This window comes from Chiloscyllium punctatum, chromosome 1 (genome assembly GCF_047496795.1).
Source record: "Chiloscyllium punctatum isolate Juve2018m chromosome 1, sChiPun1.3, whole genome shotgun sequence".
In the NCBI taxonomy this organism is placed as follows: domain Eukaryota; kingdom Metazoa; phylum Chordata; class Chondrichthyes; order Orectolobiformes; family Hemiscylliidae; genus Chiloscyllium; species Chiloscyllium punctatum.
The window spans coordinates 49,266,779-49,286,868 of NC_092739.1; the positions used below are offsets into that span (position 1 = coordinate 49,266,779).

Consider the following 20,090-nt stretch of genomic DNA (forward strand, 5'->3'; position numbering starts at 1 on the left):
CTTGCTCACACACTCACGCAGAACATCTCTCAGACACATACACACACATACACCCCCCACACTCACACCCACGCACACAACTTCTCACAAGCTTATACTCTGTCACACTCATGCACACACTCTACCAACCACACACACAAATACACACTCTCACACTCACACTCACGTTCACATTCATATGCACACACTCTCACTCTCCCTCACATGAACACACACACACACACACACACACACATAAGTCTATGAGGTGAATTTGCATTTTCGGAATTGCATTTGAAGATAACATTCTATTTTTGCTCAAAAAGCCCACAACCTCCAGGCAGTCAGCAATCCACATAAGATTCACTTAAAAGGCCTTGAGCTGTAATATCAGATAATATGGGTCACTAAAGATTATATTAGATTACTTACAGTGTGGAAACAGGCCCTCCGGCCCAACAAGTCCACAAAGAGCAACCCACCCCCCTACATTTACCCCTTCACCTAACACTATGAACAATTTAACATGGCCAATTCACCTAACCTACACATCTTTGGACTGTAGGAGGAAACCGGAGCACCCAGAGGAAACCCATGCAGACACAGGGAGAATGTGCAAACTCCACACAGACAGTTTTCTGAGGTGGGAATTGAACCCAGGTCTCTGGCGCTGTGAGGCAGCAGTGCTAACCACTGTGCCACCGTCCCTCTATACGATAGGTCCTAATATAATATCAAAGATTGCACTCTTCATCTTCTAATATATATTGTCTCCAAAGTTATTATTTTCATGATTTACTTTATTCTAATAAACCATTCCAACAGATTTTTGTCTAAACCAATTGTTGAATCAAACATTCTCAACAAAGGCCTAAAGACCTCGAGAAATTGATCTTGGAGTCTTATTTATGGGATTCCCAAGTAGTCCACCCAACTTTTAGCACAATTCCAGGATGTCAAAATCAAAGGATGCCTGCCCACTGGCAGAGGTCCTCAGGTGAGGTCTAAGAGAGTGGTTGGAGTATACAATGGGAGGGCAGAGGATGAGGGCATGATGATGGGTGTGAATATGGGAACTGGATGAGGAGACATCACTGTCCCTTCTAGTTCCACAGAAAACTGTTTTTCTTTAAGGCACTGCACGAAACAAAATGTTCTGATGAATTTTGTAGTGTGCTCTCTGCTTGTACAGCTTGGGTGCAGAATATTTCACTATTTTGTCTGTTTTAAACTCCGTAATAATCCAAACCATGAAATTGTACTCCTGGGCATGAATCCCACTGTACTCTGCCAGATCATTCACATTGAGAGATCTGTCCTATTACATCCTAAATGGCAATCCAAATCTGTTTCCAAATCTTAGATCCTTCAGGGATTTTAAAGCAAACAAGGAATTAAATCATCTACAAAATGAGCATCCAGTACAAAACTTTCACGCACAAAACTAAAGTTTGCTTTCTGTAATTATTCAGAAAATGATTGGAAGACCAGGATGGTGAGTGAAACATGAACAAATTCCATTTTATCTCTTTCTATCTCTGTGATGAAATGGAAGGCATTAGAAGAGTTAAGATACTACAAGGCAATTTAATACATTACTGAAGAATTATTGTGGAATCACACTGAGTAACAATAGTGTAATTTATCAGAGAACGGAACAAAAGCAAAATTAGACTGAAATAATGATATTTCAGTCATCCATTAATTGGATCTCTTTTTTAAAAGCTTTTTAAAGTAATAAATTCCAAACACATCTTACCATTTGATCTGTTATACTTTGAACATTTCTTTCCTTATGCCAACATTTTTCCAACTTGGCTCAGACATGAGTAATGAACGCCCCTTTATTACTAATGTATTGATGTGATGATTGGTCAATATCAGCATATTGTGCAAGATGCTGTTTTAAGTGGACTACATTTAAAATCATTAAACGTAAAATGTCATGTTCTTATTAGCTGGGATCAATTATCATTTGTTCACTATTTAAACGTAAAGAGAGAATGCGAATAGTACATGTTACATGCAAAATAAATATGGCTTTCCCTTCAAAACACATATACTACTGCTTTCATTTCTGATGAAATGCTTGCTTTACAATCAGAATATATCCCACTGGAATATGTAATTGAAAACATCAGCGTGTTACAAAATTTTGAAGCACCGGATGCATAACTGTTCAAATAGATTTAAAACAACAAGAATGGTCAGTTAAATATTTAAACATCTGTTTGAACAAGTAACTTAAGAGCAATGTTATTTCTTTTTTGAACTTGCAGCTATAATTATAGAGCATGCTGGTTGCCTTAAATTGCATAGGTTATGTCCTGGCCGAACACAACACTGTGCACAAACTATTTGATTTTCAACAGCAGACAATCTCCTCTACTTTAACTATGATGTGGAGGTGCTGGTGTTGGACTCAGGGGGACAAAATTCAAAATCATACAACACCAAGTTATAGTTCAACAGGTTTATTTGGAAGCACTAGCTTTTGGTAGCTGACAGCTACCTGATGAAGGAGCAGCGCTCCAAAAGTTAGTACTTCCAAATAAACCTGTTGGGCTATAACCTGGTGTTGTGCGTGTGTTTTTTTTACTTTGTAACTATACAGGTAGAGGGGTTTTAATGTCAAGTTTGAATGCTTATCTTGATTTTTAAAACAAATGGTCAATAAATACTATGCAATGAGCCATAGTGTCATAAAGTTACAATTTTCCACATTTTGAATATTAACCAAGCACAACTGGCCAGCTGATGGATTAATGTTAACATGCTGCTGGTTTCAAATGGGCAGGAGGTGGGGCAAGTGTAAGAATGCACTTGTGGGTCTGAAGAATTCCTGGATTCAGCTGAATACAGTCAATGAACTACCTGCCCAAAATGGGTGAAAAGCAGCTGACTATTATTTTGCTATAGAGGTAAAAACAATGACTGCAGATGCTGGAAACCAGATTCTGGATTAGTGGTGCTGGAAGAGCACAGCAGTTCAGGCAGCATCCAAGGAGCTTTGAAATTGACCTTTCGGTCAAAAGCCCTTCATCAGGAATAAAGGCAGTAAGCCTGAAGCGTGGAGAGATAAGCTAGAGGAGGGTGGGGGTGGGGAGAAAGTAGCATAGAGTACAATGGGTGAGTGGGGGAGGGGATGAAGGTGATAGGTAAGGGAGGAGAGGGTGGAGTGGATAGGTGGATAAGAAGATAGGCAGGTAGGACAAGTCATGGGGACAATGCTGAGCTGGAAGTTTAGAACTAGGGTGAGGTGGGGGAAGGGGAAATGAGGAAACTGTTGAAGTCCACATTGATGCCCTGGGGTTGAAGTGTTCCAAGGCGGAAGATGAGGCGTTCTTCCTCCAGGCGTCTGGTGGTGAGGGAGCGGTGGTGAAGGAGGACCAGGACCTCCATGTCCTCGGCAGAGTGGGAGGTCAATTCCACCTTTGTTCGATTCATCTCTTTTGTTACCTTGGTGAAAGTGAGGACTGCAGATACTGGAGATCAGAGTCAAGATTAGAGTGGTGCTGGAGATCACCAGATAAATCATGGCAGCCTCCTGGCTAATACATGGCAAATGCCCTTTCTCAATGATTGATTGAGTGAAAAACAGCATACCTGACCTTTGGGAGAGTCTCAATATGCAAACACCCTGGTCACTGCTAAGCTGCTGCCACCACTGATTGAGCTGACACCTCTGATAAAGACCTCCAAATGAATTGGATGGCAGTCTTAATGGAAGCTTCTCAAGCAGCCACTACTGATAAAATCCCATCCAGAATCATGGTGTTCATCACCATGGACGCAGGAGCCACCTTTGGTTGCAGTGGCAGGATATCCCAGCTTTTGATAAAAATTCCTGTTGTTAACTCAATTTCTTCACCTGCAGATATTTCCAGAGTATCTAGCATGTTTTAAAAAAAGCAGATTTCAAGCAACCACTGTATCTTCTTTTTGTCCTCATTTTTCTTCCCCTTGACTAAGGCTTTGAAGGCAATAGTGATTTCCGTAGGAAGTAAGGGTTCAAAACATTCCAATCTGTGCAGCTCAAATAGATGCCCCTTTCACAAATGAAACTTCTATGAAGCAGAATTTGAGAAAAAAATTGAACTAAGAGACTTCTCACGCTGATATTTTTGGAAACAGTTGGACACGAGGGTAAGTCTTCTTTGTCAATCACAACTCTCACCCACCGGCAGCAGTTTTGGAGAATCAGTTACATGTTAGATATGATCAGAAATGTATGTAACATAACTGTCTGAACTGCTACATGTCATTCCTGAAGAAGGGCTTATGCCCAAAAAGTCAATTCTCCTGCTCCTTGGATGCTGCCTGACCTGCTGCGCTTTTCCAGCAACACATTTTCAGCTCTGCTCTCCAGCATCTGCAATCTTCACTTTCTCCTGCTACATGTCATTGCCAGAAGACAAACCTCCCTGCTGGTAGCAGAAAATTCTAGCATTTTATCTGTTTTTTGTTACTATAGAATTGGGGAATTCTAAGTTAATATAACAACTTACATTTTATAACACTTTTAATATAATAAACATCCTAAGGCCATATACAGGAGTGTTATAAAGCAAAGTTTGACACCAATACACATTAAAGAGATGTTAAGACTACAGGCCTGCAAGCTTGACAAAGAGATACATTTTAAGGAAGAAGTGAAGTTGAGGGAGAGGATTCCAGAACTTATAGTGATGGCAGATGAAAGCATGACTACTAATGGTATATAAGAATGTGAGAAATAGGAGCAAAGTGGCACGGTGGCTCAGTGGTTAGCACTGCTGCCTCACAGCACTAGGGTCCCAGGTTCAATCCCAGCCTTGGACGACTGTCTGTGTGGAGTTTGCATATTCTCCTTTGTGTCTGCATGGGGTCCCTCTGGGTGCTCCAGTTTCCTCCCACAATCCAAAGATGCGCAGGTCAGGTGAATTGGCCATTCCATATTGTCCATAGTGTTAGGTGCATTAGTCAGAGGGGTGGGTTACTCTTCGGAAGTTGGGTGTGGACTTGCTGGGCTGAAGGCCTGTTTCTACACTGTAGGGAATCTAATCTAAAGAGAACACAATTTGATCACTCGAGCCTGCACCACTATTCAACAAGATCGTACCTCATCCAACCTTTTCAGTTCTGTTACGACAAAGGGTTTTAATGCCTGCACGTTAACTTACAATGATTCATGTACAAAGATCCCACATGAAGTATCAAAGTCAGTGAAGGTTTTTAAAATTCTTTATCCCATAATCTCCAAGACAAGCCTCAAAGAATTACACATTCACCATCTGCTCCTCTTCCCCCTTTGCCAATAGAATAAAAACCATAATTTTCTAGCCCTCTTCAGTTCTGCAGTTGTCATTATTGGAATTCAAATGCTAACTCTGTTTCTCACCACAGATACAGCCAGACCTACTGAGCTTCCCTAGAATTTTTGATTTTATTTCACATCTCCAGCATCCGCAGAACTTTCCTTTTTACCAGTAGAGGGGAATTTTATTTTGAGGCAGAGATTACATTATGAAACATAACCTGGTTGCAGGGATAGGAGCCTTCATTTATTAGAAATAGATTGAAGAAGTTGGGGCTGTTGTCTTTGGAGAGAGGTCTGAGAGGAAATTTGATATAATTTTTCAAAATTATGAGTTGGCTTGTTAGAGTAGACAGGCAGAAGCTGTTTCCAGTCAAAAAAGTAAAAGAACGAGAGGGCATAGATTTAAAATAATGTGTGAAAGAAGCTCCAGTGATGTGAGGAAAGACATAGAGTCATAGAGTCATAGAGATGTACAGCATGGAAACAGACCCTTTGGTCCAATTCATCCATGCTGACCAGATATCCCAACCCTATCTAGTTTCATCTGCCACCACCTGGCCCATATCCCTCCAAACCCTTCCTATTCATATACCCATCCAAATGCCTCTTAAATGTTGCAATTGTACTAGCTTCCACCACTTCCTCTGACAGTTCATTCCATACATGTGCCACCCTCTGTGTGAAAAAGTTGCCACTTAGGTCTCTTTTATATCTTTCCCCTCTCATGCTAAACCTATGTCCTCTAGTTCTGGGCCTCCCCCCACACCAGGGAAATGACTTTGTCTATATATCCTATCCATGCCCCTCATGAGTTTGTAAACCTCTATAAGGTCACCCCTCAGCCTCTGACACTCCAGGGAAAACCGCCCCAGCCTGTTCAACCTCTCCCTATAGCTCAAGTCCTCCAACCCTGGTAACATCCTTGTAAATCTTTTCTGAACTCTTTCAGACAGAAAGGAGACCAGAATTGCACGCAACATTCCAAAAGTGGCCTAACCGATGTTCTGTCCAGCTGCAACATGACCTCCAAACGCCTGTACTCAATACTCTGACTAAGAAAGGAAAGTATGCCAAACACCTTCATCACTATCCTATCTACCTGCGACTCTACTTTCAAGGAGCTATGAACCTGTACTCCAAGGTCTCTTTGTTCAGCAACACTCCCTAGGACCTTACCATTAAGTGTATAAGTCCTGCTAAGAGTTGCTTTCCCAAAATGCAGCACCTTGCATTTATCTGAATTAAACCCCATCTGCCACTTCTCAGCCCATTGGCCCATCTGATCAAGATCCCGTTGTAATCTGAGGTAACCTTCTTCGCTGTCAATTAAACCTCCAACTTTAGTGTCATCTGCAAACGTTTCTCACAGTAAGTAGTTAGGATGTGGAATGCACTGCCAGAAAACATAATGAAAGCAGGTTCATCTGAGACATTCAAGAGGGTATTAAATAATTATTTTGACAGAAGTGGGAGTGTGGGGAAAAGGCAGGGGAAAGGATATTGGGAAAATAAGATTGACAGTCGGTAGTAGCATCGGCGCATGCAGGAATGGCCTCCTTCTGTGCCGTAACAATTCTGGGATTCTGTGACACATTCCGGAACATGCAGTACCAGAGTCAGAATGCCTAATTTACTACCACATGTGGTTGTGAGAAATATACAGGAAAAGGGATGCTTAACATAAAACTTTACAGTTTCCTTCATGGTAAACAGAAAATGGAATTATTGTTGCAAAATTCTTTAAATTGAAACAATGTAAAGGAATAATATTTTGATGTTTTCTGAGATATTACTCGACAGAATAAAGGATGTGGACAGCTGAAAAACATTGTTTATTTACGACCCTAACCACAGGATTTGGTAAGGGGTCAAGATTGGGACATTTTGATGGGCAGAAGTCTTGTCTACCATATTTCTGGCAATGTAGCGATGAAGCAGGAATTTTGGCCCATGAAAACTGCACTGTGGTTTCAAATAATTGAGTCAAAATGTGTGTGCACAGTCCTACTTGGCTTTAAATACACAGGACTTTTCAAACTTGGCAGTAGGAGTCAAAAACAAAGGAATTAAGAGGATTACCATAATTAAACATTTTGATGATAAGACATAGCAAAGTCCTTTGGAAATGAGATGTTAGAGACACTTAGCATTCCAGAAAAGAGGAACTTTTCCTGTTTTGAGATACTTAGTAACTACAGGGAGATGCTATGTCTATTTTGTCTGAAGCAGGGGCACAACCAAAAACATTTAAAACCTTAACTTTAATTGAGTACAATGACTGTGAGTGGATTGCTCTGACTCATGCCATAGCCTTTGAGTAGCATAAAATAGTTTTTAAAAAATCGTAAACAAGGAGAATCAGGTATGGATCAGTGCAAAAATTGATACATATTTGGTTTCTTGTGTTTGCACTCAAATATTTAACAGCCAATCCTATTCTTAATGCAAACTGATTTTGAAGTTGATAATGAGAAAAAATAGGATAGAAGGAAAGGTTGAATTTGAAATATATGAATAGGCCAAAGGGTGGGGATGAAAATTAATACTGACTAGATCAAAGTTTTAGATAAAAACGGAAAATGCTGGTGAAAACTGAGCAGCTGCAGAGAGAGAGAAAAACAGAGCAAACCTATTTTGCCCTGTGGCTTCTTTGGCATCTTTGGAAAATGTGTCATGGGACTTGAAAGGTGATCTATATCTCTGTCCAGGGATGCTGTCAGACCTGTGGACTTCCTCTAGTGCTCTCTGTTTTTATTTTGGATCTCCAGTGTCCACAATACTTTGCTTTTCATCCCTACAGTGTGGAATCAGGCCATTTGGCCCATAGAGCCCACACCGACCCTACAAAGAGCTCCCAGGTGCATCCCCGTACTCTATCTCAATAACCCTGCATTTGCCATTGCTAATCCACCTAGCCTGCACATCCCTGGACACTTCGGGCAATTTAGCTTGGCCAATCTATTTGATCTGCACATCTTTGGACTGTGGAAGGAAACTGAAGTTCCCAGAGGAAACCCACGGAAATACCGGGAGAATGTGCAAACTCCTCCCAAGGGTAAAATCGAACCTGGGTGTCTGGTGCTGTGAGGCAGCAATTACGACAGAACCTGAAAGAGACTCCAGAATGTAAGCCAATTTTATGCTCAACATGTTCATCATGAGCATAAATCAAAGTCCGTATGATCAGAACTGCACAGTGTACATGATTGAATATATGTCTAAAGAAGTTGGAATGTACAATAGTCTGATCTGCTATACGTTTCTGTTGCTAAGCAACAAATGTTGATGTTAAGCATTGAATCAGGTTTCTGAAAGATAATTTAATGTAGATCACAAAAGTAGTGTGAAACCCTTAAAATTAAATTGTTTAAAGTAAACTGTTGGGAGACAAGGGACACTAGTTAGTAAAAAAGATAACTTTAGATTCCATACATGAAATCCTTCTTTGGGCAGCATAATTAATACTTGGAGTGGACTTTTGACCAGTTTATTGGAGATGTAAACTCTGGAACCAATGAGGAAGAAACAACATACAAAATGGAACAATACAATAACACAAAGAACTGCAGATGTTGGAAATTTGATGCAAAAACTGAATTTGCTGGAGAAACTCAGCAGTATATGTCGAGAGAAAGCACAGTTAACATTTTGATCCAGTGACCCTTCTTCTGAACTAATTGATGCTGATCGACTTGCTGAATTTCTTAAAAGGCATCTGGATGGGTATATGAATGGGAAGGGTTTGGAGGGATATGGGCCGGGTGCTGGCAGGTGGGACTGGATTGGGTTGGGATATCTGTTTGGCATGGACGAGATGGACCGAAGGATCAGTTTCTGTGCTGTACATCTCTATGACTCTGACTCTATGAAAGAAAGAACTGCAATTCTAGTAATCTGAAACAGAAGAATAAATTGCTGGAGAAGCTCAGCAATATCTGTGGAGAGAAAGCACAGTTAACATTTCGATCCAGTGACCCTTCTTCTAAACTAATTGATGCTGATCGACTTGCTGAATTTCTCCAGCAATTTATTATTGCAGCTCTTTCTTTTATAGAGTCAGAGTCATAGAGATGTACAGCACAGAAACTGACCCTTCGGTCCAACCCGTCCATGCCAAACAGATATCCCAACCCAATCCAGTCCCACCTGCCAGCACCCGGCCGATATCCCTCCAAACCCTTCCCATTCATATACCCATCCAGATGCCTTTTAAATGTTGTAATTGTACTAGCCTCCACCATTTCCTCTGGCAGCTCATTCCATATACGTACCACCCTCTGCATGAAAAAGTTGCCCCTTAAGTTTCTTTTATATCTTTTCCCTCTCACCCTAAACCTATGCCCTCTAGTTCTGGACTCCCCCACCCTAGGGAAAAGATTTTGTCTATTTACCCTTTCCATGCCCCTCATGATTTTATAAACCTCTATAAGGTCACCTCAGGGAAAACAGCCCTAGCCTATTCAACCTCTCCCTATAGCTCAAATCCTCCAACCCTGGCAACATCCTTGTAAATCTTTTCTGAACCCTTTCAAGTTTCACCACATCCTTCCGATAGGAAGGAGACCAGAATTGCACGCAATATTCCAACAGTGGCCTAAACAATGTCCTGTACAGCCGCAACATGACCTCCCAACTCCTGTACTCAATACTCTGACCAATAAAGAAAAACATACCAATCGCCTTCTTCACTATCCTATCTACCTGTGACTCTACTTTAAAGGAGCTATGAACCTGCACTCCAAGGTCTCTTTGTTCAGCAACACTCCCTAGGACCTTAACATTAAGTGTATAAGTCCTGCTAACATTTGCTTTCCCAAAATGCAGCACCTTGCATTTACCTAAATTAAACCCCTTCTGCCACTCCTCAGCCCATTGGCCCATCTGATCAAGATCTGTTGTAATCGGAGGTAACCTTCTTCGCTGTCGACTACACCTCCAATTTTAGTGTCATCTGCAAATTTACAACTATACCTCCTATGCACACATCCAAATCATTTACATCAATGTCGAAAAGTAGTGGACCCAGCACCGACCCTTGTGACACTCCACTGGTCACAGGCCTCCAGTCTGAAACAGAATCCTCCACCAAACCCTCAGTCTTGAGCTGGTTTTATTCATGAAAAGGTGCCTGAGATTTTAGAACCATTGGCACACCATTAAATCCCTTTGATAGGAACAATTTCTTGCATTTACTATATGGTAACCTAGAGAATCTACAGCAATAATTGAGAACCATTTTTGCTGAGGTATTGGCTGAGTTTAGTGGTTCCTGCATTTTGTAATGCATGTTTTTTGGCATGCTATGATTTTGGAGATCTACCACAGAGACCTTTTTTCTGGAGAAAACAACAGAACCCTCCGTCTCTGGGACCTTTTTCCCTGGAGTATTGGAGGCTGAATGGTGACCTTATAAAGGTTTATAAAATCATGATAGGCATAGATAAAGTGCCTTTTCCCTAAAAGGTCTTTTCCCTAAAACGGGGGAAATTCAAAACTAAGTGGCATTTTTTTAAAATGAGAGGAGAAAGATTTAAAGGGTCCTAGGGCCAATTTTTTTCACACAGAGGGTGGTTTGTATGTGGAATGCACTGCCACAGGAAGAGGTAAATGCAGGTACAGTTACAACATTTAAAAGTCATTTGGACATGTTACATGAATAGGAATGAGGGATATGGGCCAAACACAGCAAGTGGGAATAGTATAGTTTAGCATGAACGAGTTAGACCCAAAGATCTGTTTCAGTGCTGTAAGACATATAATTCTTTACAAAATGCACGTATCCACGTTTATGAATGGTATAGTGGAGCTGGAATGTGGAATAGGCAACCGGAAATGAAGTTGAGATTTCCTTTTTCCCCTTCCAGGCCACCGTAGCTGAAAGTTAATCTAACATTGCTGCATGATTGACAGGGAAGCACTCCAGCAGATTCGTGTTCTCCCAGGTACCAGCTCCGCAGTGGAGATCGCGGGCCCCTTTCTTGTGCGCGAGCCTGAGACGTCAGCTCCGCGCTGAGGCTCCCGGTCTCCAGCTCCGCGCTGGGGCTCCCGGATCCATTGTTTTTGCCCGCTCTACGCTGGGACTCCCAGGCTGCAGCTCGGCGCTGGGGCTCTCGAGGCCGGTTAATGAGTGGTTACTAAGCGAGTGGTTTCCTAGACGCAATCGGCGTCAATGCAGGGTCAGTGACACGTTATTGGAGGAGAAGGTAAATCAGAAAAACAATGTAAGTGTATTAACTGAACTACAGTTTATCCCCTGTCACCACGGCTTCTTTTCAGTGCTTTTCCTTCAGCTGTTTAAAATTATGTCAACTGTTGCAGGAGCTTTGTTTTCCTGGAATCTTCTTATTTTGATTATTTCGTGGTTGCAGGAATATGTTTTCTGTCCATTCTCCAGCTTTGATAAATAATTCCCCTTATTCCTTGTACCCATTGTCCTAAATTACATTATATATTTGCTGATAGGTTACCTGTGCTAATACCTCACTTACAATAGCTCATGCTCCTGTGAAGCATTTTATAACTTTTCTCTAAGCTAAATCTTTATGCAAATGCACGTAGTTGTTTTGTTCTGTATCAAGTCTGTTTTATTTTCTTCAAGTCTTTGTTAACACAAGTGCTCGTGTTCATTCCTAATTCACCATGTACTCATCCGGATCATTTTAAATGTTAATATGTCCCAGGTTTAAAATCTTAATACTTCAAGATGGTTCAGTACCCTGCACCATGTCGTTGAGCTTCCTTGTGAGATTAATTTTTAACCAATACTACATATACTGCCTTATTGAGCTTGTGAATACTTTGTATATTTGCAATGATGTTTTTCAACTACTTGTATAAAATCAGCTTGTCCCCAAATAAATGCCATTTACTTTCCCTGAGTCAACTTGTTTATAATACCTGTTCTGTTAATCTTGCAATTATCATTTTGTAATAGAGAACTTCAGTACTGATGAAAGAAGAGACATGCTGTTGAAACTTTTAACTTTGCACTCATCAAGAATACCAAATTTCAAAGGGAACAATAGTTTTTACTGCATTGGAAACAGGGTTCCAGTTTGCTGGCAAATGGATTCAGATCAGTCCAGATCTTGACATCAAGAATATAACAACGAAGTAGTTACCTTAAAGCTTTCATATAAATTCAAAAAAGGCAAAATTGATTTTCACTATGATGTACCATCAGGAATGCACTAGGGAATAGTGATACCCAAAGTTTTGTTTAATGGGAAAGGTTCAATGCCTTGACAAATTCCTTCTGCCTTCATCGAGCATTTCCCTATGCATGTAAATACCAGTCCACTAACCAGCCTTTAAGCGCCTTGTTTCTCATGCAGTGTCAATTTTTGTTCCATTTGAAGTTTGTTTTGGTTTGCTTGTCCTGAAGCGAATACTTCAAAAAGCTTTGACAAGATTTCTCATTTCTTTCAGCAAACTTGGCAATTTCTGCTGTGGTAATCTGCTTTGATTCCTCGTGATTTATAGAATTTGCTGATAGAAATAATTTCTTAAGATCACAAATTTGCATGATATTGCACTTGAACAAAGAACAAAGAAAAGAAAATTTACAGCCCAGGAACAGGCCCTTCGGCCCTCCAAGCCTGAGCCGAACTTTGAAGAATTTAGAATGATCCGATAATACTTGTATGATAATTCAATTTTTAAACTCTGATAGTTTCATTCCTCAAAGTTTTTAACACAAAACATACGTAAAAACAACGGCTGCAGATGCTGGAAATCAGATTCTAGGTTAGAGTGGTGCTGGAAAAGCACAGCAGTTCAGGCCGCATCCGAGGAGCAGGAACATCGACGTTTTGGGCAAAAGCCCTTCATCAGGAATAGAGCAATAGTTTACTATTCCTCTAATAATTCTATTATTGTTTAGATATTAAGAATGCTGTGTTTGGGACAGCAAAATATTGATTTTTAAGCCAAATAGAGTTTCAAGAACAGAGTACAGCATAATTAATGCAAAATTCTAGCAGTATTTTTTGCATTATTACTGTGCTTTATGAATTTGTATTTTTGTTTATATTGTTCACTTGTAATTCTCCACTTAGATAGTTATTTGATTATATTAATACTGAATTAGTGATTTAATTTGCACTATCTTTTTCAACAGGCATTAAAAGTTACATAATGGAATCCATTACCTTCACAGCAGTATGCATATAAAACACCACCAATGGATTTAGGCTATACCTAGTTTGTGTGCGAAGACTTTTGTAAGTGAAGACTGTATGAAAGTCAAAGGCATTTCATAACTGAATTAATTAAAATGGCTTCCACAGAGTAAGTGAAATAGTTTTTTTTTATTTTTCTATCTTTTCCTCAATGAGAATTGATTGTAGTATAATGCAAGAGTTTCAAATTTTCCATCTCATAGTACCTGTAATAATGTTGTCTAAATGGATTCGACTTTTAGAGGATATGATTGATGGTTTCTTGGCCAGCATTAATGGTCGTCTCTTGAAAAGGTAGTAGTGAATTGTCTTCTTGAACCACTGTAGTTTATGTAGTGCAGACAAACTCATGGTGCAGTTTGTTAAGGACTTCTAGGATGTTCAGCTACAACAATGACTTCCCATAGATATACATATTGTAGATTTTCATTTGTCTGATTTGGATGTGTGATTTATTCCTGCTGTACTCTTGTTGCTGTAGCCACGAAAAAGAAAAACTGACAAAACATCCTTCCCATTTAAAACTAAACAAGACAAATGATACAAGCATGGTTCAGAGAAGACAAATGAATCACCATTGCTTCTTATCAAAGTGTCATAGAGCCATAGAGATGTCCAGCACGGAAACAGACCCTTCGGTCCAACTCATCCATGCTGGCCAGATACCCCAGCCCAATCTAGTCACACCTGCCACTATCTGGCCCATATCCCTCCAAACCCTTCCTATTCATATACCCATCCAGATGTCTTTTAAATGTTGCAATTGTATTAGCCTCCACCACTTCCTCTGGCAGCTCATTCCATACACATACCACCTTCTGCATGAAAAAGTTGCCTCGTAGGTCTCTTTTATATCTTTACCCTCTCGCCCTAAACCTACGTCCTCTAGGTCAGGGCTCCCCCACCCCAGGGAAATGCCTTTGTCTATTTATCCTATCCATGCCCCTCATGATTTTGTAAACCTGTGTAAGGTCACCCCTCAGCCTCCAACGCACCGGGGAAAACAGCCCTAGCCCGTTCAACCTCTCCCTGTAGCTCAAATCCTCCAAGACCTCTTTGTTCAGCAACACTCCATAGGACCTTACCATTAAGTGTATAAGCCCTGCTAAGATTTGCTTTCCCAAAATGCAGCTCATTCTGCCACTTCTCAGCCCATTGGCCCATCTGATCAAGATCCTGTTGTTACCTGAGGTAACCTTCTTCGCTGTCCACTACACCTCCAATTTTGGTGTCATCTGCAAACTTACTAACTGTACCTCTTATGCTCATATCCAAATCATTTATATAAATGATGAAAAGTAGTGGACCCAGCACCGATCCTTGTGGCACACAACTGGTCACAGGCCTCCAGTCTGAAAAATAAGACTACGGACTTTATGATATAAAATATCATATTAACAGAAACAGTTAGTCAGCAATAAATTCAATTCATGTACAGAACTATAGTATAAGGTTTATTATATGTATTTGGCTTTATTAAAGCTGAAGAATAATATAAAAAGTGAATGCTTTATGGTGGTCGTGGATGAAGAAGAACTAAATCAGGCTAAATCAGAAAAGAAGTGCATCTGAAATGAGGTACCAAGTGCAAAAGGAAGAAAGGAAAGAGCAATTTGTGGCAAAATATTTGCTGTTTGGATCTTGATTATTCCAAAAAGTATATCAGTTTGTACCTTATGTTGTCTTTTGAATTTTTAAATCTTCGTGTTAGGAGATGATGAAATGTTTAAATAGCAGTTCAGCTGCTAATAACGAAAGCAAAACATTGCAGGTTTTTAAGAATTGAGCAAAGCTGGAATATTGCTTTCAAAAGTTAAAGAAGGTAGTGATTGTGAGGTTTTTAAGTGCATATAGTATAACTCTTCACATTTTATTGGGAAAACATTAATTAGTTCCGCACAATGTGTTTGCCCATTTAAGTCTTCTCTTGATGTGATAATTGTTTCATCTTAGTCCTATTTGTCATTCTCTTTAAAACAGTAGGAGGTATTTTCTTTAAACCATCACCCTCATTGAAAGAAACAAAGCCAATTTTATTATTAGGTTTGAGGGCAAATTAGTGACTAGGAGAATGGTCAGCATTACAGCATGCCTGTCTGGAAATGCAGAGGGAATGGTGAAAGGGCACCTCAGTCAAATTTTGTATTAAGATATTGTGAGGTATGGTTCCTTGTCTGGATATGAAGCTAAAATACTGATGATCAACATTTTACAGTCAGAATTTGGATGAAAACATAATTAAGGTCAAGAACTCTGCAGGGGCATGGGAACCCAGACTGTAGCTTTAGGGTGCAGGACCTGGAGTGTAGGGAGGTTAGGAATATGGCATCAATCTTAAAGGAGGGTGCATGTAAACAGAAGAGTGGCTTGAAGTGTGTATACTTTAATGCCAGAAGTATACGAAATAAGGTAGGTGAACTTGCGTCGTGGGTTGGTACCTGGGACTTCGATGTTGTGGCTATTACGGAGACATGGCTAGATCAGGGACAGGATTGGCTGTTGCAGGTTCCAGGGTTTAAATGTTTTAGTAGGGTCAGAGGTGGGGGTAAAAGAGGGGGGGGGGTGTGGCTTTGCTTGTCAAAGATAGTATTACAGCGGTGGAAAGGAAGATGGACGAAGATTTGCCATCTGAGGTAGTTTGGGTTGAGGTTAGGAATAGGAGAGGTGAGGTCACCCTGTTAGGAGTCTTTTACAGGCCTCCTAATAGTCCTAGAATCGTTGAAGAAAGGATTGTGAAGATGATTCAGGAGAAGAGTGACAGTAATAGGGTGATTGTTATGGGAGACTTTAACTTTCCTGATATTGATTGGGAAAGCTATAGCTCAAGTTCGTTAGATGGGTCAGTGTTTTGTGCAATGTGTGCAGGAGAGTTTCCTGACACAATATGTAGATAAGCCAACAAGAGGTGAGGCCATACTGGATTTGGTTCTGGGTAATGAACCTGGCCAGGTATTAGAACTAGAGGTAGGTGAGCACTTTGGGGACAGTGACCACAATTCGGTGATTTTTACTCTCGTGATGGAGAGGGATAAGTGTGTACTCCAAGGCAAGAGTTATAGCTGGGGGCAGGGAAAGTATGATGCGTTGAGGCATGACTTAGGATGTGTGGATTGGAAAAGTAGATTCCAAGGCAAGAGCGTAATTGATATGTGGAACTTGTTCAAGGAGCAACTATTGAGTGTCCTTGATAAGTACGTACCTATCAGGCAGGGAGGAAAGGGTCGTGTGAGGGAGCCGTGGTTTAATAAGGAATTGGAATCCCTTGTTAAATGGAAGAGGGCGGCCTTTGTAAAGATGAGGCGTGAAGGTTCAATAGGGGCGATTGAGAGTTATAAGGTAGCCCGGAAGGACCTGAAGAGAGAGCTAAGAGCAGCAAGGAGGGGACATGAAAGGTCCTTAGTTGGTAGGATTAGGGAAAACCCTAAGGCTTTCTATAGGTATGTTAGGAATAAAAGAATGACTAGGGTAGGAATAGGTCCAATCAAGGATAGTAATGGGAAGTTGCGTGTGGAGGCTGAAGAGATTGGGGAGGCACTGAATGAATACTTTTCGTCAGTATTCACTCAGGAACAGGACATTGTTGTCGATATGAATACTGAGGCACGAATAAGTAGAATGGATGGCTTTGAGATATGTAGAGAAGAGGTGTTGGAAATTCTGGCAAGGGTGAAAATAGATAAGTGCCCTGGGCCTGATGGCATTTATCCTAGGATTCTCTGGGAAGCAAGGGAGGAGATTGCAGAGCCATTGGCCTTGATTTTTGTGTCCTCTTTGTCTACAGGAGTAGTGCCAGAGGACTGGAGGCTAGCAAACGTGGTTCCCTTGTTCAAGAAGGGGAATAGGGATAATCCTAGTAACTATAGGCCAGTGAGTCTCACTTCTGTTGTGGGAAAAGTCTTAGAGAGAATTGTAAGGGATAGGATTTATGCACATCTGGATAAGAATAATGTGATCAAGGATAGTCAGCATGGTTTTGTGAAGGGCAGGTCGTGCCTCACAAACCTTATTGAATTCTTTGAGAAGGTGACTAAGGAGGTAGATGAGGGGAAAGCGGTAGATGTGGTATATATGGATTTTAGTAAGGCGTTTGATAAGGTCCCCCATGGTAGGCTGCTGCAGAAAATACAGAGATATGGCATTGAGAGTGAGTTGGAGGTTTGGATTAGGAATTGGCTGGCTGGAAGAAGACAGAGGGTAGTAGTTGATGGCAAAGGTTCATCTTGGAGTGCCGTCACTAGCGGTGTTCCGCAAGGATCTGTTTTGGGACCATTGCTGTTTGTCATTTTTATAAATGACCTGGAGGAAGGGTTAGAAGGTTGGGTGAGCAAGTTTGCAGATGATACGAAAGTCGGAGGAGTTGTAGACAGTGAGGAAGGATGTGGCAGGTTACAGCGGGATATAGAGAAGCTGCAGAGCTGGGCAGAAAGGTGGCAAATGGAGTTCAATGTAGCTAAGTGTGAGGTGATTCACTTTGGTAAGAGTAATAAAAAGATGGGGTACTGGGCTAATGGTCGGATACTTGGTAGTGTGGAAGAGCAGAGGGATCTTGGTGTCCATGTACACAGATCTCTGAAAGTTGCCACCCAGGTAAATAGTGCAGTGAAGAAGGCATATGGCGTACTGGCTTTTATTGGTAGAGGAATTGAGTTCCGGAGTCCTGAGGTCATGTTGCAGTTGTATAAGACTCTGGTGCGGCCGCATCTGGAATATTGTGTGCAGTTTTGGTCGCCATACTATAGGAAGGATGTGGAGGCACTGGAACGGGTGCAGAGGAAGTTTACCAGGATGTTGCCTGGTATGGTAGGAAGATCCTATGAGGAAAGGCTGAGGCACTTGGGGTTGTTTTCATTGGAGAAAAGAAGGTTTAGGGGTGATTTGATAGAGGTGTACAAGATGATTGGGGGTTAGATAGGGTTGACAGTGAGAACCTTTTTCCACGTATGGAGTCAGCTATTACAAGGGGGCATAGCTTTAAATTAAGGGGGGGTAGATATAGGACTGATGTTAGGGGTAGGTTCTTCACTCAGCGAGTCGTAAGTTCATGGAATGCCCTGCCAGTAGCAGTAGTGGACTCTCCCTCTTTATGGGTATTTAAGCGGGCATTGGATAGGTATATGGAGGATAGTGGGTTAGTGTAGGTTAGGTGGGCTTTGATCGGCGCAACATCGAGGGCCGAAGGGCCTGTACTGCTCTGTAATGTTCTATGTTCTATGTTCTATGTAACAGATAATGCCCATAAAAAACACAGGGCATGTGGCTGATTGTTTATTATTTTTATGTTTCTTCAAGTGAGATTAATATAAGTAAGTAGAATTTGTTTTAATTGTTACTTGAAAATAGCTTAAAAATTCATTTGTGTCTTATTTCAACAAGAGTTTCAATCTATGTTCTGAAAATCAGAAGTATTATGGCTCCACCCAGTTATTTTTTGTGTTAGTCGCCCCAGGAACTTCAATCTTCCCTCTTTAGCCTCCAGGTTCTGGTGGTTCCACACTCACTCTTTAAAGTAATAAGTTAGCATTATCTGGTAAGTAGCATGAGCTCATAAGAGTGTGCAAAGTAGGAGTAGAAGCAGGTCAACTGCCTGATGAGCCTGCTTCATTATTCCATAGGATCATGGCTGAATCATGTGTCTATTTTCCTACCCTATTCCCAAAGCAATTGATTCATTTGATGCCTTAGTCTATTGATCTCAGTCTTAAATGTACTCAATGGTGAGCATTCACAAGCATCTGCAGAGTGTTCAATGTCATAATCCTCTGATGCATTCAATCTCGGTTCGAAATGGTCAACCGCCATTTTTTAAACTATGGTCAATACTTTTAGATACTCCACCCAGGGGAAACCACCCCATTACATCCTGTCAAGTCTTCTCAGAACTGTATATGTTTCAGTGAGATCATTTTTCATTCTTTCTAAACATTGGAGAAGATAAACTCATTGTATTCAATTTCTTCTCAGGACAGCCTTCCTATCCCTGGAATCAAGGAAGTATGGCCAGTTATACAGTGATGTTGATTTTAAATAGTTTGACTTGCTACTTTTATCTAATCATTATGAGTGAAACACAAGAGCAAATGATTGCTTATTTGCTATATAATTCAAAGTTAGTATTTTGAATGTTGTTTGGAACTCAATTCAATTGCTTTAATCAATTATAAGGGTCAAACACAAAATGATAAGTGTGGTATGTACTTCACAATTTTTGGATGTTAACAGTCTATCAATCATTTCAGAAATCTTCGTGAGAAGATTAAAAGTAAACGAAAGGCACTACAAGCATCTCTTGGTGGAAGCAGACAAGTTGATGATAACCGGGTGAGTATGTAAGCATCTATCGGAATATTTTCTTGAAGATGCATGGTTAGTGTGGTAGAAGTGTGGAACATTGAAATGCAAGAAATAGGTCAAAATTAAAAATCACACAACACCAGATTTTAGTGCAACAGGTTTATTTGGAAGCACTGGCTTTCAGAGAGCTACCTGATGAAGGAGCAGCGCTCCGAAAGCTAGTGCTTCCAAATAAACCTGTTGGACTATAACCTGGTGTTGTGTGGTTTTTAACTTTGCCCACCCCAATCCAACACCGGCTCCTCCAAATCAGGAAATAGGTCAGAGTTCAACATAAGAGT

At 40.8% G+C, this 20,090-nt stretch overlaps 1 protein-coding gene across 4 annotated transcripts in view; it reads left to right on the forward strand.

The window, feature by feature from the left end:
* Positions 1-11,228: 11,228 nt before the first annotated feature.
* The window catches only part of cc2d2a (coiled-coil and C2 domain containing 2A), a 204,254-nt gene continuing 195,392 nt past the window's right edge, over positions 11,229-20,090 (forward strand). For 3 of the 4 annotated variants that reach the window (XM_072556139.1, XM_072556318.1, XM_072556227.1), the window contains exons 1-3: positions 11,229-11,499; positions 13,398-13,567; positions 19,695-19,776. In XM_072556139.1, coding sequence (XP_072412240.1) covers positions 13,554-13,567; positions 19,695-19,776 — 96 coding nt within the window. In that variant the 5' untranslated portion in view covers positions 11,229-11,499; positions 13,398-13,553. The remainder of the gene's footprint in view (positions 11,500-13,397; positions 13,568-19,694; positions 19,777-20,090) is intronic. The other variant, XM_072556410.1, reaches the window with a different exon arrangement.